This window comes from Nesoenas mayeri (genome assembly GCF_963082525.1).
Source record: "Nesoenas mayeri genome assembly, chromosome: 20".
NCBI classification, from domain to species: Eukaryota; Metazoa; Chordata; class Aves; order Columbiformes; family Columbidae; genus Nesoenas; species Nesoenas mayeri.
Window position 1 is genome coordinate 7,409,579 of NC_137569.1, and position 25,520 is coordinate 7,435,098.

Consider the following 25,520-nt stretch of genomic DNA (forward strand, 5'->3'; position numbering starts at 1 on the left):
GCACTCCGAGCTGCGGCGCGCAGGCGCACTCCGGCCCGACAGCCGGCTCTTCCGCGCCGCCATCTTGAGAGGGGATGTGAGGCGGGAAGGCGGAGAGAGCCGGCTTTCGGCCGCCATCTTGAGAAGGTCGCTTTTTCTCTCCTCGGCGCCCCCCTCCCACTCCTCGCTTCTTTTTTAAAACATCAACCTGCAGGGAGAGACGTGGGGGAGCTATTGCTGAGGAGAATCTTCCTCAGGAGGGGAGTAGTGCGCTGTCCCTCCACAGCAGCTTTCCTGGCTGCCTCAGCCTGGCACCTCTAAGGGCAGAGAGGCGTCTCCTGATGGGACAGCTGGCTGTTCCTGTGGGGGACGCGCCTTCCCTCAGTTACCGCGCTGCTTAAGATGACTTTCACACAGCGCAGTAAGTAACAAAAGCTACCCGGGCACTTTAGCCCTGCTTGCCCTTAGACTGCTGTCATCTCCTCAACCCGGTAAAATATATGCGTTTTTGAAGAAGAGGAGCTAAAAGGAGTGGCTAAAAAGAGCAGGCTAAAACGAGTTATTATAGCAGCATCTGAATGAAAGTTGCTCATGCAGGGTTGCTGCAAAATGTAGATTTTTTTGTCTGTAGGTGTGATGGGATGTTTGTGTGAGGGGGAGCTCAGCTGTGGATGTGCCCAGGAAAGAAAGTGAGATAGAAGATGCACAAGTCAAACTCCTTGTCGTGCTTGTGAGGTAAAGGGCCCTCCTGTGTTACTTTACACCTGAAAGATGTAGGCCTGGTGTTGGATATCCAGAAAAAAGCCTTCAGAAAAGGAGATTTTGGAAGATGACTGCAAGTCTGAGGACAGGCCCTGCTGAGAGAAAGAGGCAAAAATTAAGATGGTTTATCCCAGTGAACCAAGTAAGTGGCCAGAGAAGGACTGACAAAAATATAAATTGTCTGTGTATTCATGTGTTGACTGTAAAAATTATAATGTCATAACCAGGTGTGTGGGGCTCTAAAATAAAAGGAATGGGCTGCTCTTCTCCTCTACCATAGGCTTTGGAGGTCCTATTGGATTCTCTGATTTTATATTTTAAATCTCAAGGAAATGCAGTTTCTGGCTAATTGGATGAACAATTATTACCAGTGACAGAAAGGAGGCAACTCCCTGCTCTATTGCAGTTACTACAAAGGAATTTATCCTGTATCTGTTTGCCAAAATGTTCAAATCCTTTAGAAAAAATATCTTTGTTTTTCCCCCCTACTACAAGGGGTTTAGTTTGTTTGTGAACACCAAACGTGGCTTGCAATGAAGAAAGAGAACTAGCCTATAAGAGAGATGTTTTTACTTGGTAATGCTAAAGTAATTTCCCATGCTGCAATCTGGAAGGCCTAGTATGGTCTGATAGTTTCATTACTGTGCTAGTACAATTCATCAGCATACTATTCCCAGATATTCTTGCAGTTCTGATTAAATCTGTGTCCTCTTCAATGATTAAACTAGGATGATACAAGACATCCCACAGTGTATGCTGCTATTATTGAAATTCATCTCATAAATGATGTTCTTAGCCAAGGAAAGTATTTGTGAAATTCTTTCTCCTTTGTAGGATGACTCTAATTTCTAAATGTATTTTGTATTGCTTCAGTCAGGTTCGTTCAATCTTCCAAAACAATCTATCCATTTAAACATAGAAGGCTATCATGTGCAAGTACATTTTGTAAACTTATTATGTTAAGAGACAGTCACCCAGATTGGAATTCAGGCGTGTTGATGGGAAGTGACACTATTGTGGATGGTATTTCTCTTTCAGGAATAAAAGGTAGGCTTTGTTCACCATGTCAGTTAAGCCAGCACTAAATTCACTCACTCAACTTTCTGTACCTGATGTCAATTCAGGCATGAGTACACGTTTCTGACAGTTCTATTAATAGAGGACCCAAGTGAAGGCACTGAAGACTGAAAGGTTGCATGAAACAACTCTATTTCTATTACGTTCTGTTAATGAAAATCATCCTGAACTGTTCACCATTAGGTCATCTTGCTTAAAAAGGGAAGTTTTTGTGGTCTGCTGTGGCTTGTGTATGATTTTTCCTGTAAGGAATATAGGAAGCTGTGGGTTGGGGGAGAAAGGATATGCTTTAAGCTGGCATAGATGACCTGGATTCCTTTATTCTGGCAGCAGATTCAACCCTAACTTATAAAAGTAATATGTGTTTCATTATAGAAAGCATTAGTGACTTAAAGTCCTCTAACTTTGCTCTGTCAAATCACCTTGTGTGCAGCTGCAGAATGTAGAACATGGCTACTGCTGCTGAGGGCAGGTGTGTGACCAAGATATAAACTAGTTTAATGTTTCCTTGCAGCAAGAAAGACTTCATGGAATCCTGTCATGAAAATGAAGCTGTCATGCCGCAGCAGAGTGGGAACTCTCTTGGCTCGCAGTTCATGTTGCCTGTCCTTAAACACAACAGGCCATCTGAAAAGAGGTAAAACCTTTCCCTGGCCAGATGAAGTGATCTTCTGTTCTCTTAATATCTACTCCCTATACACAAACACCTTACCTTACTGTTTGCTGAGGCAACATGCAGTACATTTCAGGAAAAGATCTCAAGATAGAAGAGATGGTTTTCTTAACTTTGTTTTACTGTCTTTGACACACAGCCTCTCTGCAACCGTCACTCCCATCTCTGCATTAAATGTAAGGGCAATAAGAATTTAGATTACTTTCTCTTTCCTGAGACCATTTCTTGTATAATGACTGTTCAGATCTTACAGCCATTTGCTGTGATCCTTACTACATTAATCTTTTCCCTTGGCAAGGGTATATTATCATAATCATTCATCTTGTGGTTAAAGTAGGAAATCGTGGAAGTTTTTCTGACACCTTAAAAGGGATCAAGGTTTCACATTCGGCGTCTTACTTTGCTTGATGACTTTCGTTTGACTTTCTCCCCCAATTCTTCATTCACAACACAAGTCACAGATTACACTCGTAGACAGTTTCTGTTCAGTAGAGAGTCTTCCAGCTGGATTCACACTGTTAGCAACATCTGCTCCCCTACTTCAGCTTCTTGGCAAAAACAAAAAGCTGATGGTAAGACAGGCATAGCTCCGTGTAACATGTTCTGTAATGTTCATCTAATTTTACACGCTGGAGTCAGTGAAGGAATATTTTAAATGGTAGCAATGTGAGTTTTCAGGCTTAAAATAAGTTCCTGTTAGGCAAATAGGGACCATTTATACATCCATTATAACATTTGCAGGCTTAAGTTTCTTGCAGTTAATACCTAGCAAACAAGTTGCTTTCTTAACAGTAGAGGCTAAATATTTTTAAGGGTTTATATTCTGGATCCAAAATGGATCACCAGGAAAAAAATATCAGTTTGCTGAGCTGTAGTGTACTGGTCTATCCCCTCACACTTGAATTTGCTGTGCATTCCCAGATACAAAAGTAGTTTGCTCTAAGGAGTCACTTTTCAAATGAGCCCCGACTGAGTTTGCTGTGAACAGTAGAATCCAAATTACTTCTTTATATATTGTATGCAAAGGTAACATTTGGTTACTACCGTGAATGTGTATCATAAAGGCAAATGCTCTGAAAATTCCATGTTAAGAAAGAATTTGGGACAAAGGAGACAGAAATTCACTGTATTTTATCTTTGATTTGTAGCTCCCTGCTGGCTTGAATAAGAGTGTAACAAGGACTAAAAGCTGTTTTGTTTGCAATTAGGTATGACCTATAAATAAAGTAGGGGACTAAACCCAGGCTGAATGCAGCAGATTGGCCAGAAGTATTTTGCGTAAGTTCAAGGCTACTCCTACATAACAAGTTCAAAAGTTTAACTGTTACTCAAATATTGCTGGGCTCATGTTTCACTTGGAAGTTGGGGAGGGGGGAAGAAGGGGGTTTCCTGGAAAAATGAAGGAGTGAATCAGTAGCATGGCAAACAGAGAGAAACCTGGTACGGGAACTGCTGCAGCTGCTACAGCACATCTCTTCAGAACATACCTCTGTGCAGAGCATGATGAAAATGTTTGTATTTACTTGTATTGTAGCAATGTTTAGATTCTCCAACTACAATCAGAGTCCTGCTGGGTTAACACTAATCCTTGATGATCTTCTGTAGAGATAAGAATCTGCATTCTTCTGTAAGAGTCTAAGTAGGTAGGATGTGACAGTCTATGGTGCTAAAGCATCTCGCCCAAGATGCCTGAGCAAGCCTGTATTGGAGCCAGAAATAGGAGCTGGTCTTGACTTCCATTCCCTGATACATGAAACCACAATGGCTTTAATGTACAAACCTCACCATTTGTCTGTCTGTCATTCCTTAATAAATCCAGCAGTATTCCACCTAGGTCACTGACTATAGATAAAGGTTTTGGTAGTGGTATGAGTGTGGAAAATGATTGCCTGAGCCAGGGAGGAGCTCTTTACATGTAGACTAAGTTGTTCACTGAAGGGTGACACCTAAACAAAGTATTTTTATGTAACTTTTGGATAAGATTTCTGATATGAATCAACTTTGACAGGAATGGTCATGGTAAAACAGACTCTGGAACTGCAGGAAATCCTTATGGATTCTTATGGTGGCGTTGACTCAGAGTTTTGGCAGGAAGGTGCTATTTAAGAGCTGGGTAAACCAGAATGACCTTGTTCTAAACTTTATTTGTATAAGCTTAAGCTATTACTTACACAGAAATCATTCTCAGCTAGGAAACCGAGACTCTGCCTAGTCATTAATGTCAGGATCAGGGTAAAATGCCCACCTGAGATGTGTTCACTTTACACAACATGGACAAAATTAATTCAGAATAAATTGGATTTCTTCCCCCATTGTTAGCAAGAAACAGTTGACTCCAAAATAAGACAGCAAATGAAAGCAGCATAAATTCATGATGAAGGACTGGCTGGAATGCCAAAATAGTATTGTATTGAGTATTGCCCAGGCATGGATGAGGAGCAAGTTGAGAGTGTACGGGTGAAAGTTAAGGGGCAGGCTGCAGGGGTGATGCTGTTGTGTGCATCTACTATAGGCCACCAGATCAGGGTGAGGAAGTTGCTGAGGCCTCTACAGACAGCTGAGAGCAGCCTCACAATCACAGGCCCTGGTTGTGGTGAGGGATTTTAACTTCCCTGATGTTTGTTGGAAGGACTACTCGGCCGGCCAGCCACAGTCTAGGAGGTTCCTCCATGCTTTGATGATAACTTTCTGATGCAAAGGGTAGAGGAGCCGACTAGAAGAGGTGCACTGCTGGACCTCATCCTCACTAACAAGGAGGGTCTGGTTGAAGTGGTAAAGGTCAAGGGCTGCCGTGGTTGCAGAGACCATGAGATGGTGGAGTTCAGGATCTCATGTGGCAGGAGCAGGATAGCAAGCAGAATTGCAACCCTGGACTTCAGCAGAGCAAACTTTGGCCTTTTCAGGCAATTGCTGGGGGAAATCCCATGGGCAAGGCTGCTTGAAGGTAAAGGGGCCCAAGATAGTGGGTTAATGTTCAGGGACTGTTTCTACTGGGCACAAGATCAGAGCATCCCGACACGTAGGAAGTCAAGGAACGGAGCCAGGAGACCTGCGTGGTTAAACAGTGAACTGCTGGGTATGCTCAAGTGGAAGAGGAGAGTTTATAGATCATGAAAAGAGGGACTGGCCACTTGGGGAGAATATAAGGCTGTTGTCAGAGGGTGTAGGAAGGCAACTAGGAAAGCTAAGGCCTCTTTAGAATTAAACCTGGCACAAGGGGTCAAGGACAACAGGAAGAGCTTTTTCCAATACATGGCAGATAAAACTAACACCAGAGGCAGTGTAGGCCCACTGATGAACGAGGTGGGTGCCCTGCTGACAGAAGATACAGAGAAGGCAGAGCTACTGAACGCCTTCTTTGTCTCTGTCTGCTCTGCCGGAGGCTGTCCTGAGGAGCCCCATACTGCTGAGGCCCCAGAGGAAGGCAGGACAATGGAGGAGTTTGCCTGGGTTGATGAGGACTGGGTTAGGGAGCATTTAGGCAATCTGGACATCCATAAATCCATGGGTCCGGATGGGATGCACCTGCGGGTGCTGAGGGAGCTGGCTGAGGTCATTGCTGGACCGCTCTCCATCATCTTTGCCAAGTCTTGGGAAACGGGAGAGGTGCCTGAGGACTGGAGGAAAGCAAATGTCACTCCAGTCTTCAAAAAGGGCAAAAAGGAAGACCGGGGTGACTATAGACCAGTCAGCCTCAACTCTGTCCCTGGGAAACTGATGGAACCACTTATCCTTGGTGCCGTCTCAAGCCATATCAGGGATAAGAGGGTCATTAGGGACAGTCAACATGGCTTCACCAAGGAGTGCCTCAGGGGTTAGTACTGGGGGCCATATTATTCAATATATTAATCAACGATTTGGACGAGGGAATAGAGCATACTATCAGCAAGTTTGCTGATGACACGAAGCTGGGAGCAGTGGCTGACACGCCAGAAGGCTGTGCTGCCATCCAGCAAGACCTGGACAGGCTGGAGAGTTGGGCAGGGAAAAATTTAATTAAATATAACAAGGGCAAGTGTAGAGTCTTGCATCTGGGTAGGAACAACTCCAGGTTCCAGTATAAGTTGGGGAATGACCTATTAGAGAGCAGCGTAGGGGAAAGGGACCTGGGGGTCCTGGTGGACAGCAGGGTGACCATGAGCCAGCACTGGGCCCTTGTGGCCAGGAAGCCAGTGGTACCTGGGGTGGATTAGAAGGGGGGGTAGTTAGTAGGTTCAGAGAGGTTCTCCTTCCCCTCTACTCTGCCCTGGTGAGACCACACCTGGAATATTGTGTCCAGTTGTGGCCCCTCAGTTCCAGCAGGACAGGGAACTGCTGGAGAGAGTCCAGCGCAGGGCAACAAAGATGCTGAAGGGAGTGGAGCATCTCCCGTGTGAGGAAAGGCTGAGGGAGCTGGGGCTCTGGAGCTGGACAAGAGGAGACTGAGGGGTGACCTCATTAATGTTTACAGATATCTAAAGGGTGTCAGGAGGATGGAGCCAGGCTCTTCTCGGTGACAACCAATGATAGGACAAGGGGCAATGGGTACAGAATGGAACACAAGAGATTCCACTTAAATTTGAGAAGAACCTTCTCAGTGAGGGTGACAGACACTGGCCCAGGCTGCCCAGGGAGGTTGTGGAGTCTCCTACTCTGCAGACATTCCAACCCGCCTGGACACCTTCCTGTGTAACCTCATCTGGGTGTTCCTGCTCCCGCAGGGGGGTTGGACTAGATGATATTTTGAGGTCCCTTCCAATCCCCGACATTCTGTGTGATTCTGTGTGATAGTTATGGGAAGGGCTAAAATAAAATGATTATTGCAATTTTCTAGCTTGCATTTCTACAGAACTGTGAGAAATTTTTGCTTCGCTACCTGCAAAGCCTGACCTAATTGCCAATCAGTTTAATACACCTGATGGAAAGCAGTCATGAGATCCACTGCCGCATCAGTTTTCAGTCCTTGGAACAAACACAAGGATGTGAAATATGAGGCAGGTAGTAATTGGTTTGCCTTTTCTGAAATGCTGGCATGTTAGTGGAAGAAAATAAACATCAGTATTGTTACTTGAAGAAAATGAGGACATATATTTGAGAATGGTTTTTGTATATAAATTTGATGCCAGAAGTTAAAATACTGTTTTCACTACTTCCCTTTTCTATTTTTGGCTTAAGGCAGAGATTTAAATAATTGATTCATGAATTCAAATGGAAACCAGGAAATATCAATTTGCATTATTTATTTTAATCTTATTTTACATTTATAATTCTTAATTATTTTCTTAAATAAAAGCAGATTCCTTGTGCTTGGCAGGATGTTAGTTTTTGTCAGTCAGAAGGACCAGAGCAGTCAGTGATTTAAGATATGTCAATATATATCTGTTAAAACTTTTGATTTTTTTAAGTCTGTAAGTACTCTCTGAGGTCTTTTGTTTTTTCAGATGCTGTGAGCTTTTAACTGATGATTTTTGTTAAGTTACAGTTAGATGGGATTCAGTTAAAATGCACAAAGGAATCATCAGAGATGAAAATTTTCTCTTAGCTCCCCCAGCTTCCAAGATATTAATACTACCTCCCACAAGTTAGAACTAATCATCCTGCAGCTTCATTTTGCTTATAGTGTGGAAAAGGGAATGACAAGCTGGCTTCCTTTTTCAAACCCCAGTTTAGTTCTTCCCATGTCTCAATGAACCAATCATCAAAATCAACTTGTTGAATAAACTGAAATGAAGAATCCACTTCCTTTCTGCACCTGCAGATGAAGCTGGTGTCATAAAAAGCTGGTTCAGTCCTCAACATGCTGTTTCGAGCCACTTACTCAGAAACACCCACCAGTTTGGTGTTTTGACTTGCTCTGAAATTTCTGCAGCAAGCCTGTATATTTTGTACTTAGTGATTCTAGATGTCACTGTAGTGTGGGCTGCCTTTATTTCACATTTTATTTTAAACAGGACTGTTTTTAAAGGACAAGACATGCTTGATTTAAAATAAAGAATGGCACTTTAAAAATTGTTTTGCCTTTTTAAACTGGCAAATTCTTTGCTTTTGCTCACATTTTGCAAAATGTATTATGGTTGATACCACTTACCTCAAATTGCTTTATAACTGTAACTATTTCCTAATATTTGCACAATAAGTGTCATAAACATCAGCATCTGGGGTTAGTGTAACTAACTTACCAAAAGGGTGAATCCAGCTTCCACTTTACCTTGTCAAGAGTGACAGTAAATTTTGTTTGTGAGGACGCTCTTCTGGGAAGTAAAGACATTCTCAATACTAAACGGGATTATTCTTAATTTAACTCTATCTTTATTCAAGTTTTTAGTTAACCCTAACATTAACATTTTCTGTAGTGATTAAAATACTGTGTTCACTTGTAGAATAGTGTTCTCTCTCAGTCTGGAGGTAGCGAGGCTGGGAAGAAAAAGGCCTCATAGGGACAGGCCCCCATTTTTGTTGTCAATACTTGTCTGTTTGTCATTACTCATAATAAGTGGCTCCTTATGTGTTATGCTGCCTTCTTAATTAAAGAGGGCTCTGGTGTACAGAAGTGAAGACTGCAGTGGTCAACTAATGGTTCTTCTGGGAATGAAAATTTCACTGTGGTAGAAAGGTCAAAACATAGGTTAAATAGGCATTTAATTCCGTGGTTTTCTTCCCAAATCCATGCAGATTTCACAGCTCTTTTCTGCTATAGTTGTGCAGAAGCATCCAGAATCCTATAATAAAATGTGAGAAATCCAGTTATCAGGTGCACCACTAAAAGTGAGCTTGAGCTAAAAAATCGCAAAGGCAAAAGCAGTTAAATTGGTTAGCAAAATAGTATATTGGGTGCATAGTAACTATAATGCCTCATTTGACCTCCACGAGCTGTTCTGTGCTTGAATAAATCTCAGCTAGAAGAGGAAGCTCTGTTGCTCTGTTCCAGTGATGTGCAGCTTCCTCCTTTGTCTGATGTTAATGCAAAATGTTCTCACTTACAAACAAGATTTTTTAAATGCTTTTTAACCCTTTCCCCCCCCCCCTCCTCCAGAGAAGAATGCGGTAACAGTTAATAGAATTAGAGTGTGTTCATCATTTACTGCTTTGTGATTATGGGCTGGAACTGTAATTTCTTCTGCTATACCTTTTGAGGCAGAATTATACGGACATAACCAAGGACAGTGTTACCTGTGAAATGAGTTATTTAGGTAAGCACCACAATACATTTTTCATAAAGTTGCAGTTTGTTTCCTAATTAAAATGGTGTGGGAAAAGAGTCTGAACTAGTTTCCCTGCCCTCCCTTGTTTGGCAGTAATAATGAAAAAAGTGGATTTTACAGTATAAAGTGTGTAAACTTTGTTTGCTGCTGTCACATGGCTAAAGTATGGTTATGCTGGATCCACACTATGTTTTGTGTTATTACCCAGGCAACATGAAATAAAGCATTTTAAAAGGAAATGCAGGCTGAGGAGGTAAAAGGGATGCAGTAACTAAAAATGTAGCATTTATTGAAACTCACAGAACAGGAATCTTCCAAGCAGATATTTTCCAATTAAGTGAAACAGGTGGTCCAGCTGGTTTTCTTGAAGTTTTTTGGTAACAGAAGACTTCTCATAAAATGTACTGTACTCACAAAGATTTTTAGGCTGGGTGGTTCAGTCCCTTGCTACATATTTGTTCCACAAGATGCATGGAAGGGCAAGAGACACACAAATTAAGTAATGGCTCATGCTGCTAGTTCTGCCTGCAAAGGTTTGAAGAAAAACAGTTGGCAATCTAGTCTTGGTTATTCAACTGCTAATTTTTATTCTAAAATAGTAAATATTTCATAACAGTATTTTAAGTCATTAGCAGTACCTACCAGAATGTTAATCATGACTAAATGTGCCCACCAGCAGTACAGAGATACAGCAGATTCAGCAAATTAAAGGTGCAGAATTTCTCAAACTCCCATTGAAGGAGAGCGTGCAGGTTCCCTTCCATCTGGCTAGTACAGGCCGTGTGTATATTCCAAGGGAATAAAAACTTGGCAAATGTGCATCAGTCCAGAGGACCGAAATGCAAGAAAGATATACACGTTAGTAGATGAGTCATCCCTGGAGTTTTGCAATATGGTCTTTTATGAGAAGAGGATAGACTATTGATTCTATAATATATCTGAAACTGAAAATCATGCTGAATTTTATGCATGATTACATTATTTGAGTAGCCCGCTCTTGTGTCAGGTCAGTCACTGGTTTAAACTGTAGGTCAAACTGCCATCCCTCCAGACATGCAACCCAGATATTAATGTCTAAGTCCAAGTTTATCTTTGCATTTTATCATTGCAGACTGGGTTAAAAACCAAAAGTGATTTATTGTGCAGTCTTGGTTCAAATAGAGACCACAGTGATGAACCTTAAAAAAATACAGAGCCTCTTACCTAACTCTCTGCCACTGTGCAGCTCTTTTGTACTCATTATCGTTGTCTTTTGAATCTCCTTGGAGTGGAATATTTCAGGTAGGTCCAGGCATACATTTATTAAACTATCTGCCTACCAGAATTATGTTGAATTTCATTTTTCTGATCTTGTCAGACACTAAAATTACCAAGTCTTGCAGAAATCCATATTTCAGTTATTTGCAGAATCTCATTATTTATGAATTTGCTTCTGTCACAATAGGTTTAAAATATGTACACCTCAAAATGCTGACCATTCCCACATATGCTTGCAAATACACACAAGTGTGTGTTTTCTTTTGACTACTTTATATTTCTTTTGGCTACTTTTCTTTGTTTGCATGATGTATGAGGGAGGTGAGATACAAAAATCAGCTTATTTATTTCTTTCTAAAATCAGTATTGGTAGATCTAGTCACAGAATCACAGAATGTCAGGGACTGAAAGGGACCTCGAAAGCTCATCCAGTGCAATCCCCCCATGGAGCAGGAACACCCAGATGAGGTTACACAGGAAGGTGTCCAGGCGGGTTTGAATGTCTGCAGAGTAGGAGACTCCACAACCTCCCTGGGCAGCCTGGGCCAGTGTCTGTCAGCCTCACTGAGAAAGAGTTTCTTCTCAAATTTAAGTGGAACCTCTTGTGTTCCAGTTTGAACCCATTACCCCTTGTCCTGTCATTGGTTGTCACCAAGAAGAGCCTGGCTCCATCCTCCTGACACTCACCCTTTAGACACCTGTAAACATTAATGAGGTCACCCCTCAGTCTCCTCTTCTCCAAGCTCCAGAGCCCCAGCTCCCTCAGCCTTTCCTCACACGGGAGATGCTCCACTCCCTGCAGCATCTTTGTTGCCCTGCGCTGGACTCCCTCCAGCAGTTCCCTGTCCTGCTGGAACTGAGGGGCCCAGAACTGGACACAACATTCCAGATGTGGTCTCACCAGGGCAGAGTAGAGGGGCAGGAGAACCTCTCTGACCTACTGACCACCCCCCTTCTATTCCACCCCAGGATGCCATTGGCCTTCCTGGCCACAAGGGCCCAGTGCTGGCTCATGATCATCCTGCTGTCTATCAGGACCTCCAGGTCCCTTTCCCCTACACTGCTCTCCAATAGGTCATTTCCCAACTTTCTGTATCAATTATTTCACAGACTTGTTGCCGTTTACTATTCAGTGGGTTAATAAGCTGCTTTTTGTTAAATGTATAGAAAAAGTTTGTAGTTAATCAGTCAATTTGTATCTTTCTGACATCTTGGTTCACTGTTTATGCCCCTTGTCATGCAGCTTTCTGGAAAAGCTCTAGCAAAACCTCCAAAGCTGTTCATGGATGCAGCAGCATCCCCCCTTAAAGGATATCTGGATAATTAAATACATTCAAAGGCATTTTGTAGTAACTGCTTGGAAACCCTTTCAGGGAAAACTGGAAGCTCTCACATCAATTGTTGAAACAAGCCAGCTTCCTAAGCATGGCACACTCCCATGACTTGGCCTGTTGAGCATCAGCCAACCAGTTGTAGCTGCCACCAAATGTGCGTCTTCATCTGGGGAGTCTCAGCTGCATTTGTCAGGTTCAGCCATCAAAACAACTTTTGGTACTGCAGCTGGATTCAGAATGGCGTAAGAAAACACGTTGCTGTGTGTGTGGACTGGCGCCCGATGCCTCGAATAAACAGGTTCTGACTTGCTGCTGCCATGTAAGGATTTAACTGCTGGTGACTTCTCGCATGACACAGCTATGAGACCTCCTGCTTAAATGAAGCATCAGGAGAATGGAGATGGTGAAGGGAGTGTGAGAGGGATAAAAAGCTACTTTTGAGATTGCAATGGCACCTGGCACCCCTAGTGTAAGCTGTGCAGGCATACACTGCATTTTGCTCCGAGTCACTCTATAACCTGAGTGGCAGAAATTAACAAATAAGGAAAAAAAATTGCTCTCAAGAAATGAGCTGTAATCTCATCTAACAAAAGTTGACTTGTAGAGTAGCATTCTGTAGCCCGCACTGCAAAAGTGGGTTGTCACAAAGTTTTGCAGGAATTTTTTGGCATGGCGTTGTCTGCATGAACATGAAAATTGTAATCGGAGGAAAGGACAAATAGGCAATTAAAGGCAGGATAGCTATGATGTGTATAAATGCTGACAGGGTAAGGTTAAGCCTTTTAGAAGCAACTGCAGACTTGTACCCAGCAGTGAAAAATGGAGTGGATGGAAGGATATGGCTTGTGACACTGAGGTGAGGGAGAGGGACGTCTGGTGCCAGTAACGGTGAGAGAGTTGTGGTATATTTAACATTGAGGTTCCTCATGACAAACCCAGCTCTCAGGTTTGGTGCTGCAGACAGAAGAACAGCCAGCTAGTACAGCATCAAAAAAGCATAAAGCAAATGTGGCATCTGGAAGCCTTAATGGAGGGCAGAAGGGGAATCAAAAGTTTAAGAAGAGTCTAGAGCTGCTGGTTTGGTGTTTGTGAGAATAATGTTCTGTTTAAACTGACTATATATTTGGAAAATGTGAAATTTAGAAAGTCTGCTTTAGGAAAGCAGAACTGAGTTCTTGCCATAATACTATTGGTTAAAAATCTGCTTTTAACTGTCTATAAACTTCAAGTCTAGCAGTAGGTGTCAGGAGTTGAGAGCAAGAGAGGATGTGGCCCAGAAACTCCAAGGACATTTGGATCACAAGACATTTAAGCCATTGAGAGGGAGAGTTAAATCCCAACGAGCTACCCTGTGGGGCCTTTCTTACGAAGTTTGAGATGTGGCAGGGCATCAAATATGGAAAATATTCGTCCTAAAGGATGTAGAGTGCAGATCCACCACCGCTGTGCTTTTGAGTAGAACAAAGATGGGGAGAAAAAAAACAACAGGCGCAACTTGGAGTGTTTCACTTCCTATTGCTAATGAATCCCTCTGCCGCGAGCAGCTAGGATTCATCAGTTTGAGTGTCCGACACGCTGTTTAAGCTTTACTTCTGCCTGCTGCTGTTGGGTTTTCTTAGAAAATAATAATAAAAAAAGCAAGGACCGGTTTGCACAGGGAGCGTCGGTGTGTGAGCGCCACCCAGCGGCGCAGCGCGGCGCTGCAGAGCCTGCCCGAGCCCCCGCTTCACCCAAGGACAGCAACTGGAATTCTTCGGAGTAATTTAAGTGGCTTTTGCAGATCTTTTTGTGGGCGTAGATGAAGTTTTTAATCTCTACAAAACCGTGCTGGTTAGTGCTCCCAAGTATAGTCATCTCTTGAGTTTGTTGGTTTAATAAAGCAGCGGGATGCAGAGATAATGTGACATTTACTCAGTGAAGCTTCTATAGTGTATAGTAGAGAAAAAGGTAGTAGTGATAATATTGAATAGAGAGCAAAAATTGCTTCCTGATATTAAGTTGACACACTCTGGAATGTTTCCAGACACAAGGTGACTTACATGGAGCTCCCTTGAGCAGGAGTGGGGAGAGATGCCCATAATCTATACCTAAGTCCTCTCTTAGGAAGTAGAGAGCTAAGATGGTACCAAAAAAAGACCCTTCTTGAAATATATGAAATATATATTAATATACACTTACCCATGATTAAATTAAACCTGCTTTCTGGTTCATGAAGATCTAGTTCTAAGATATGATAAATTACTACGGTTTTGAGCAGGCAGAAGCAAAGGAGTCCAGATTTTAGAAAATGGCCAAAAAGACTAGATGCTATTTCGTTTTTCAGTTTAGTCTCAAGTGTGAAACACACTTTCTTTAAAAAAAAAACCACCACCCATAGATTCTTGTCTTCATGCGTGAGTCATAAACTGTGATCAGTACTCATTCCAATTAGCCCCTCACTCTCAAACTCTGACAATTTACTGTTGATTTTCGCTTTGAACTTTTTTAATGGAGTGCAAAAAGTAAGTTACCTTATGAAGCTGGTAATACACAAAATGGCTCAAAAGGCCTGTGACTAGTCATGTTCCTAAAATAATTAATATAATAGGAAAATTGTTGCTGAAAGAACTAAGTAAGAATACTTTTTCAAATTTGAGCGTCCAGAAGAAAGATAAGGAAGAGAGGTATCTAAAGAACAAGAACGCTTTCCCGTGTTCTCCTTTCTTCCCCTTTCAGGCCCTTTTTGGGGAGAAAGGAGAAGATACCCCATTGCACAATTCGGAACTGTGAAACATGCAAAGTTCCAGCAAGGGTGCAGGAGAGTGGTTTTGTTTCCATCTCCCTTTTTCTGCTTACTGTAGCATTCTGGGTTGATTTTTTGTTGTTGTTTGATTAGTATTCTCCCCCCTCCTGCCCCACCAGAAACCAAGCAAGCAAACAAACAAAACCAGCAACTAGTCTGGAGTTTGAGTGTTCTGCTTAAATTGCTGATTTGACCTAAAAGCTCAGGACTTCACTGGAAAAGGTTTTGCTCTGGGGGTAGATCTGGCCAGTGCAGATGTGTGGGAACAGGGAGAAGTGAGTGCTCAGGTGGCAGGGCCAAGGCTGGGTAGCCCTGTTTTAAAGGCCAGGGATGTGTGTGTGGCAGGAATAAAGATCTGAGATACGGTGAGAGCAAATGACGTGTCCAGAGTTGCACAAGAAGTCTGTGGGAAAGGAGGACTCATGTCAGTGGTAGGTACCTGGTTAGCAAACTAACTTCTCTTTTTTTGCTTTCTCTCTTCTCTAGAAAAGCAATTTTTAGGTCCGGCAACTCACTGAGACCTTAGCAAGGTTTGTTGTTAATTTTGTATATGCAGCTTCTCTGAGATCATTACAAAGTTGTGCACTTTTATTCTTTGGATGCACAATGGATTGTTTCGCTTTTACATTTACTTTTCCTTGTCTTCAAGGTGTAGCACTTTAGCACTTTTGCTTTTGCAAAAACACAGGATTGCAGCTTTCTTCTTTGCTCCTACTGCAAGGAACGTTTAATTTCAGTTTTTAGTGGCTGGGCTTCATCACCGGAAATGACCGTAGTGATTGAAGTTCCTCATAGCCTGAACACAAAATCGACTTGTAGCTTGGCACGCTAAGGAAGCACTTAATGATCTATGGTGACTTTCTGCATGGGGAAATATGCAAAACCCTGATGCACATGAAAACACAGGCTTGCAGTTCCAGCCACCTCTTGAGGAGCAAAATTATGGAGCTACAGCAGCACGTGTGAGACAAGGTCCATCCATGTCTGTGCCAAGGAACAGTCCACCAAAGAGAGATTACCTGGTAGCTGCTGTGCTGTGCTATGCAAATTTGATAAATTTCATGGATTGGTTTATTGTACCAGGTGAGAGCCTTTTTTCTCCTTCTAAGGAAAAAGAAAGTTAAGTTTTCAACAGTTCTACTTACTCTGTAGTTACAAATGTTTTGGAAAGTAAGGATATGCTTTATGTCTTTTTAATCTTTCTCACCTGCTTTAGCCTGTTGGTCATACTCTTAAGGCCAATTATAACTCTTGTAAGACCAATAAATAATGTAGTAGTTAATAATGGTTAGTAGAATGCCTATAAAAATCACATTTGTTAAATGCTTAAGATTTATGTTTTTAAGTCTTTTATAAACAGACTTTAGCATACAGAGCAACTAGTCTATTTTTGTGTCTGGATTCTACAGAGATTTGACTAAGAAGCTTCCCTGTATTGTATACAGCAGCTTACCAGGCGTTCTTTGGATCTAGCAGATTAGATATGGCATTCCTTTATCTGAAGAATGGTGATGCCTTTCCCCTCATTAGAAGTCCAGAAATTATGTTGTCTTGGTTCAAATTTGTTCAAGGGAGGCTGGAAATGGTGTGATTTCTGCAATGAAGAGTGTAACATGGTTGTGTCAAGAGAACGGAGTTTAAAAATTTTTTCTTTTGAGTACTTGTTAACCACACACACAGGAGGGAAGGAAACAAGTAGGAGTGCGTGCTGAATGATACTGCAAGACTATTAGTGAAAAACTTCCGTATGTGAGTTCTACTGTCAAGTAACTTTCCCTGGAGAAGGACAAGGGACAGGAGAGCATGAAAATATCTTTGAGCAAGAACTGGGATGCCAGGAGGGTATGTGCTTGGAAGTATTAAATGCCAGCAGTCATTTGGCTCATTCCAGGCTTTGACCTGTTCTTTGGCTCCTCTACATGCTAAGAGCTTAATATTTTCAAGAAGGCCTGTGAAGTAAAGCTTGTCTCCTTGTTAACATGCTCAGTTTTTGTGCATGAGATAACTTCAGGGACACAGACAAATTTAAGAGCAGAGATGGGGATAGTGTCCAGGCCTTTGAAATATCAAACATATAATTTAATGTCAATATACGACCGAAACACTTTTTAGTTAACTCTATAACCTTTTGTGTCGTGGGAGAAATCTGTAAACTGCAGTTTATATCACAGCAATATATTGTTCATCTGCTAGAATTCAGCGGCGTTGCAGAATTCCTACATCAGTATTTTTGAGTTGGGCTGTCCATATGTCTGAACATATTATTAAATATAAGTTAACAGGAAAATGAGGAAGGAGCGGCTTCAGTATTTGTTTGAAAGTAAGCCGGTGGCAGTTATGAAATTGTGGTTTCCGAGCAGTTTTGTTCACAGGCTTTGACAGAGTTTACATCAATCTTCACTCAGAAAACAAACTCTTCCACTTGTCTGCTGGAATTGAGTCTTCAGTTTGTTAATAACGGTGGTCAGACAGACTTTCCCCTGTGATCTGTTACCCTGTTCCAAGTTGCTCAGGTTGATGCTTTGCAATTTCCCAATAGCTGGCCAGGCCAGTTATTTCAGTTATTTGGAGGGCATAACATTTTAATGGTGCTCTGTGTGAAAGTTAAAGTTGTGGTTCAGTTCAAGTCTTGTGTCAGCTGTGATTTGTACTAAATATCAGTCCATAACTGAAGTTCCTGTAATACAGCATTTCTATGTGTTGATAATTGGCTACCAGAAAGAATAGATACAATTGATTGTCTTGTTTTAATTATGAAAAATGTTCTTTCCTAGGACAGGCCTTCAGAAGGTATTTGTCATTTTGAATGAAGTCACTGACTTAAAATTCTGAGACCATTAGAAAAACCCTAAATGCAGAGTATGTGCAAAAGTCACTGAGAAAGAGCTGTAAAACCTGTGGTGCTGCTGTTAGTCTGGACCTTGATCTACACTGAGACATCAGTAAATAGTGAGGACACTGATGATGCTGCAACCGTGGGGACTGTGCATGGATTTAGCTTTAAACTTGTTGGCTCAAGAGTGCTTTGAAGTGGCTGCAGCAGCACAGTGTACGGCATAACACCTAAAATCCACTGTAAGACCAGAGCAGGCACCTCTTGTGAGCCTCACCCTGAGCTCCGTTCTGCTGTAGATCAGCTTCTGTGAACACAGCAGACAATTTACACAGAACTTGTTCTCCCAAGTGGTGGCTTCATCCTCTTAACAATGTTTTGATTTTGACTATTTTGGCAAAACTAAAGCTGCATAATAAGAAATTTCTTTTTCAATTTATGTCTTTCAATATCAGAGAAACTTATGCTTGTTCAAAGCAGCATCTTCTGCTGGTTTTTTTTTTTTTTCAGGAATATAATGCAGAAATGCAAGATAGGTGAGATGATAGATCTGCAGCCCTGGCTAATTGGAATACTGTATATAATAAATATATTAACAGTTGCTGTTCTTGCAAGTCCTGTTCTTGAGATAAATCTGTGAGCTGGCAAATGAACAGCATCACAAGGACTGAGCAGGGCCCTTCGCTGTTATTGAGCGTTTCACTCTCTTGCAGGGATCCTGTTAGATATACAGAAATACTTCGAGCTTAGCGATGGGGATACAGGTCTGCTGCAAACAGGTAATAAAATCTCTTCAGATAGTTTACTTTGCCTTGCATCTAGGTGGTCTGTTCCTAAAATACAGTCTAGTTATTTATTTTTTCTAGTTCCTACTCATGTGTGGTATTGCTCACTTCCACTTGTGGGCAGGCTGACTATACTGCAAAACTCAAAGTCTTTAGTTTAAGGAAGGCTGGAGTTGAGTCCTTCAAAGATTTCACAGTATGTGAATCACAAAAGATGAAGGAACTTCTCAAGAAATACAGAACTTGAGAAATTCACACGTGTTTTATTTTTGTATAGGTTTTTTTGAATCTCCATCTATCTTCTTCTAAATATCAACCAACCTCCTAGTTGTCAACTCAGCCTGCCTTTAACCTCTGCTTTAAAAAATAATCTGAGTTTGTCTGAAAGATGAGGAGTGCGTATGATGAAAATAATTTGACCAATATTGTCTTTGCTCCTTCTTGGATTTCCAGTCTTCATCTTGTGCTACATGCTGGCTGCCCCCCTCTTTGGATACCTCGGTGACCGGTACAATAGGAAAATCATCCTTGGAGCTGGTATTTTGTTCTGGTCTGGTGTAACATTAGGGAGTTCATTCATCAATGAATTGGTACGTTGCTTCTTCAGAGGGTACTGTGAAAACAATCTGCATGTGTCTTGCAGGAGCTAATAGAGTCCTTCTCTGATCACAGATGTGATCAGTGAGCACTCACTCCACAAGCCTGGACTAAATGGACTTTGTGTAGGAGCACTTTATGGGATGGCAGAGTCCAGCCTAGGCAACAGAGAACCCACACATTACTGCTGCAATTGATGGGATCTTATTTTTGTCCCAAATTCTGTTAATTATGACCTTACAGTGTTGCAGCTTGTTCGGCAAGCTTGTGGTCTGTTCACCCTGCCCTGTAATTCCCTCTGGGTGTCACTCTAAGAAGTCACTGCTGTGTAGAAAGTGGAAAGCACAGCAGTGGGATGTGAGGGAAGCAGGTGTGAGTGCAGGGAATACAGACATGCAAAAGGCAGTTGAATTCTCATTTCCTCTGACACATTTGATCCACTAAAATGCACCTCTTTAATAGTAAGCTTGCTTTCTTTCTTATATGGGCATTTTTTGGATTATAATTTGTCTTTTGTCTGCAGTATTACTGGATATTCTTTCTTTCACGAGGACTAGTTGGGATCGGCACGGCCAGTTTTTCCACAATAGCACCTACCATCATTGCAGATCTGTTTGAGGAAGGAAAAAGGACCACGATGTTATCTATCTTTTATATCTTCATTCCAGTGGGAAGGTTGGTTTTCTTGCTAGTAACTGACCTGCCTTTTGAAATTCTGTCTGACCTCGCCTGCAATTCAATGTACCTTGAGCCTTGATTAGACAGATTTTGATGTAAACCTGCACTGGCTCTTGCAAAAGGATTTGTCACTTGCTTTGAATGTTTAAATAGAGCTGGTTAGGCTTATTTCTTTATTTATCTTGAAGAAAAAATTGGGTTTTTCCCCCCAGATTTTTTAAGGTAGAATCTAAACTCTGAAAACTGGTAGACTTTGAATAAAATATTGAATCAATTCTAAAAGAAATATGTGCATGAGGTACGTGATTTATTTGTGGGTTTTGTAAGACAAAAGCTTTCAGATATTTGTTTACATGACAGATTTTTCAAGAACTCTCAATTAAATGCCTCTCAAGGAACAACTGGCACTTCCCTCTTCTCTTTTAGTTAAATTGATGCTGTGTCTGAAGAAGAGGTGGAGAAGGGTTTTTAAGTGATTTGGAGGCATCCTGTTTATTAGAGCAGGCAGCCAAGGCTGAGCCCAGAAGGCAGATTAAAATGAAAGGAAACCCCACAGGACTTAATAATGGTGGCTACCCCAGAAAAGAGTAAATAAACTTTATGGGCTGTCTGACCTGGGTTTGCAGTGGCAGTCTACAGAATGTGTATTCCAGGAGGAATCTGGGATGTTATTGCCACCATCGTGCAAGTTTGCTCAGAGAAGGTTAGACTCTTTTTAATGCTGGCTGGCAAGCAGATTGGCATAGACCGTCAGGGTTGTTTCTGTTTATGTTTCGAAAACTAAGACAGAATACTTCTCTGTGCTGTCCTTAGCTGGCAAGTCATCATCTCAGCCAGCAAGAAGTCATTGGTGCCGACTGATTATTCCTTTCTGTTGCTTCCAGTGGTCTCGGTTATGTCCTGGCAGCCGGCATGGCAGAGGCCACAGGGGACTGGCACTGGGCATTCAGGGTGAGTTATTCCCTTCCACTCATGGTGCTAAGCCATTCACTGTAAAATCAGCATCATCACTGGGGTCTGGATTACTTATGTTTGTTGTGTTAAAAGAGGTAAGCAATGGAAGGACTTTCTGCTGTCTGACCGGTCATGAAGTTGGTGTTTAAGAGAACTCTTCCTCCAGGACAAGTGGAAGATTCATACCCATGTCCTGCAGAGTGCGAGCAGGCAGAGGTGACATTGTACAGCAGTCAGGGCAGGTGCTGATGTCCCTCTTACCTGAGGACACACTTGCAATGGTTGTCAGTGCACCAAGACTTCCTCAGAGCAAACTGAAAGTAAATTGATTGTTATACCGGTAGCACCAGCATAATTCTTTAGGAAAATAGAGTTTGTTTTCTGAAATGCTGTTGGGAACAACTTCTGTTATTTGAGAGTTTCAAGAAAAAAACTCTTCTGGTCATGTCATCTTGATGTCTCTTCATACTGAGCACCTAGTGCTTTGGAAATACTTACTCAGATCCTTCTTAACTAATCTATAAAATTAACTAGCAAGCACAGAATGAGTGGGGAAGAATGTTTACTGGACTAACAGTCTTGTGTTATTCAGATAACACTGATTACTGTATCAGTAATTATTTTATTTGTGGCCAGAGTTCTTTCTTCACATGTTTTTATCCAGAACCAGAGAGACTGATCATGTATCTGTATGATGAGGAGGGCGAATCTATTATCTTTCCTCCAAAGTTGCCATAAATCACCAAAGTCACTTGTCTTCTTCACAAATATGATGTACGAACAGCAGATCTCATCTATTTCTGAACATATCTGCAATTCTCCAATATGTAATTCTAACACTGAATTTGATTTGCTGTGGAGATTTCACTCTAAGAAAAAAGGTATCCTTGATCTAACCAGCCTTGTCTCTACAGGTAACTCCTTGCATGGGAGGTCTAGCACTGCTTCTTCTGATTCTACTGATCCCTCACAGGATCCAGAGAAGGACAGCAGCACACAGAGCTCTGAGCATCTCTGGCACAATACGAGAAGCAGCTGAGAAACCAGGAGTACACAGAACTGCCAAGACCACTTGGTGTCAAGATATCATATCACTGGCCAAGAAGTAAGTGATTTTAGCAAAAAAGGTTCCCTCCACTGAGGAATGACCATTCCATTATTAGAAATGTGGCCAATAAATCCCATTCAGCTCTTTTGTATTGTATGCTGTACAATAGGTGATTGAAACACTATTAATAAAATCTTTCTTCCGCTACAGGAATGCTACACAAGATATTAATAATTTCTTTGCTTCTGCTATCCTCCCATCTTGAGGAGGAGGAAAGAGGCAAAGTTACGATGGCAGCGTGCTCCTATTTAAAATTTAACTCTACTTCATGCTGAGTTTCCCTTTCCCTCTTGCTTTAAGATGTAGGGTAAGCTAGATTGGTGGCAGTGAATATTTTGCAGGTGTAACTTCATCTGTAATTTTTAGTGCCTGCGGAAGGTTGGATCAGCACATCTCAGGCAGTCTTTATATGGTATGTGTGAGCCTGCTGTGCCTCTGGCACAAGAGGTCAGCGTCTGTAGGACCCCAATATGGTTTATAAATGATTGTACATGTATTTTGACCAGCTAACCTGTAGCTGACAGATGACCCCTTCCTTTCAACCACACAAAAATACAAGTCAACACCAGCTGACCTGCAGGAGCAAGTAAAACATGGGTTGCAGCCGGTTTTTCACCCCGGTTACCCTGCAGCCCCTGCCAGGGGCAGGGAGGAAGCACCAGCTGGGCTGCAGAACAGCAGATGCCGCTGTGCCCCTGCGCCAGCCCCGGCTCCACACCGCTGTGCCTGCAGGCTGCTACCCGGGGGCTGAGATAAGGCTTTTAGGAGAGATGTGCCTTCCTGCAGCCTTGGCTGTCTCTGGAGTGTTCCTTTTCTAGAGGGTCCAGTGTTTTCTAATTGGCAATGAGATTTGCATTCTGTTTGCATCCAGAACAGCAAGTGCATTAGAGATCCAGTTTGCTGGATCACAATTTGTAGGCAGTACAGTGTGAAGTGAATGAAAAATGAACTTCCCTGAATCAAAAAAGAACGTTCCTGACATTTCAACAACTAGGCTATTGTTGAAGTTACTTTTCTGCAAAGACATTCCTTGCAACCTCCAGCAATGTTGTAAAAATAGATTTCAATTTTCTTTTCTGTTGGCAATTGATGTCCAAAGCATAAGGACATGCTGCCAAAACCCAGGTAGTTCCACTTTTAATCAAGTCCAAGAGCCATTTATCTTTAGAAAATGAAGAATTAGGTCCATATCTTAACAAGTCCTCTCATCTGATGTTCACCTGGTCATTTGCAGCACTTTTATTTGGTCTTAACATTTGACAGCTCACTATGGACCTCAAAGGGGACTTTTTCCTAAGCTATTAACTAGAAGGAGACCAGTAAAAAGTTAATTTTCCCCTAGAAAAGGGCAGGAAGGAGACAAGATTTGGATAGTTTCTAAAAATGTGTCTCCTTTTGTCTGAAAACTCTCTCTGCAGACTGGGCATCTGTTTGTAGTTACTCAGGTAGAGTTCAGGAGTGCTTCACCCGCTGCATCTTAATAGTGTGGAAGACCCAGATGTTACTCTCGTTTATATTGGTTACGCAAACAACTTAAAACCATCCTGAGGCATTTAGACTTGCACATAGAACACTTAAATTTACCTACTAAGCCATTAAATTCTTGCCCACTCTATTGTTGTAGTTCTGCTCTGAAAAAATTCACAGTAATTGTTTTAGCAGAAATTGGCAATGAAATTTTCAAGAGACCAGGTCTAGGGTTTAACATGAAATCAGTAGGTCATACTCTTTGCTCTAATTAGTACTTCACTGTTGATGTTCGTAGATAAAGCCTAATTAAAATTCATATCTTCAAGAGAGTCCGTTTTGTTACCAAGATGTTTGAATGAATTTTGTTATTGCTTAAAATCCTAGATGTTGCAGGTAGGCTTTCCCTTTTTCCTCACACACCATTCTTCTAGTATCTCTCATTTTTTTTCTTTTGACTTTCAGTTGGAGTTTTGTCTGGTCCTCGCTGGGTCTGACTGCCATGGCCTTCGTCACTGGAGCCCTGGGAATGTGGGTTCCGCTGTTTCTTTACAGGGCTCAGGTTGTCCAGGGCATTGTGTCTCCGTGCCTCCAAGAATCATGTAATTCATCTAACAGGTGAGATGCACATGACTGTGGAAACACACCTGGAAACACTGCACAGTGCTAAATCCCAAAGGCAGGGGGTAGGATGTGACTGTGAACACTTCTTGTGAATGCAATTTGGTGTGAGTGTTAAATTGCTTCCAGGTATGCTGAGACACTCCTATTTGTTTATAATCATTCAGTTAACTGGAAAGATGCTGGCAGCCCTATTTAAGTGGAAAGAAGGAGCAGGGACGCTTATGGGAAAAAAGGGGCAGATTTAGCAAGGAGACTTCAGCTGACAACCAACTGTGCACCCCAAGCTACTTAAATACCCATTTAAGTATGTTTAGATCCAGTGTTTGGTAACTTTCCTATTGCCTTCTTGATAGTCTGGTTTTAAAACTGCTGTGTTGGCCAGGTCACTGTGACTCCCAGCATAAAGCAAGCTTGATGAATTCGAACTAGTATCATATCATTACATCAAGACAAGATAATTTGGTCTTGTGAGTAACTGCCAGCAGAGCTCCACTCACAGAGGCTGTCTAGATTCGTAAGTATCAAATGTTGGATGGGCAAGGGGAATTTACAAAAGGACAGGACTTCGAAGTAATCATAATACAACTTTTTGGAGATCACTTTTCCTCAGCTAGGAAGAGATTTTTTTTTCCCTTACAATGTGTTACCCAGAATAGAAAAATGTGTTTGCTGTTCCTGTTCCTCTTGAGTCTTCATGGCTACTTGCAATACCAGTGAGCACTGGGACACTTCTGTGTACAGACTCGATACCAGTGGCCTCCACACCAGTGTCCCTACCTTTCTGGAGAGGTTTCCCAAATCTGGTTTCAGTCTCTGCCTTCACAATGGATTTCCAAGAACTAACGGCTTACTACATTGTCTTTCCAGGTAAAGACAATTAAAGGGAAAAGCAGTGATCATACCTTGAGCGTGTCTCCTGGTAATGGGGTTCTTTTGCTTTTTGAATTAGATTATTTCGCAGTTTAAACTGTTCAGCTGTTTCTGTTAACAGATACAGTTTAAATACTTCCTTTATTTAGCTGAAGGCGATAGCCTATGTTTTGTTTTCTAATCCACCTTCTGAATTATTATTCCACAGTAGTGTTGCCAGAGCAGACATGGTCTTCAGGGAAGTAAAACGGAGCATCTGAGAGTTTAACCTCATGTACTGCTTCTTACAGGTTGCTCTAAATATAACCTTGGCATAAGCTAGTGCCAGAAGCAGCATAAGGCAGGTTTTAGTCTGTTATTCCAGGAGGATGTAAAGAAATATAATATAAACAGCTATGTCAGACCTGTAGCTGTCAGTGCACATTTCCAGACCTGCCCGGGGATACTTCCAGGACGTTTCCCCTCTGGCTGTTCAGCAGTTGCAGCCTGTGTTTGAGGATCAGCGCTGTGTCCCTTGGACTCCCTAGAAACACAAATTCAAGGGGCACCACAGCTGACT

At 42.0% G+C, this 25,520-nt stretch overlaps 1 protein-coding gene across 4 annotated transcripts in view; it reads left to right on the forward strand.

Annotated features, from left to right (window-relative positions):
• Nucleotides 1-218: 218 nt before the first annotated feature.
• LOC308048234 (protein spinster homolog 3-like) overlaps nt 219-25,520 on the forward strand; it is a gene marked incomplete at its 5' end in the record, with an annotated part of 40,372 nt that continues 15,070 nt past the window's right edge. The window contains 9 exons of one of the 4 annotated variants that reach the window (XM_080357229.1): nt 219-400; nt 611-883; nt 2,333-2,455; nt 18,592-18,657; nt 19,117-19,253; nt 19,784-19,935; nt 20,823-20,889; nt 21,807-21,997; nt 23,933-24,085. In XM_080357229.1, coding sequence (XP_080213355.1) covers nt 862-883; nt 2,333-2,455; nt 18,592-18,657; nt 19,117-19,253; nt 19,784-19,935; nt 20,823-20,889; nt 21,807-21,997; nt 23,933-24,085 — 911 coding nt within the window. Of the gene's footprint in view, nt 401-610; nt 884-2,332; nt 2,456-15,531; nt 15,576-15,920; nt 16,129-18,591; nt 18,658-19,116; nt 19,254-19,783; nt 19,936-20,822; nt 20,890-21,806; nt 21,998-23,932; nt 24,086-25,520 lie in introns of those variants that run through there. The other 3 variants (XM_080357230.1, XM_080357231.1, XM_080357228.1) reach the window with 3 other exon arrangements.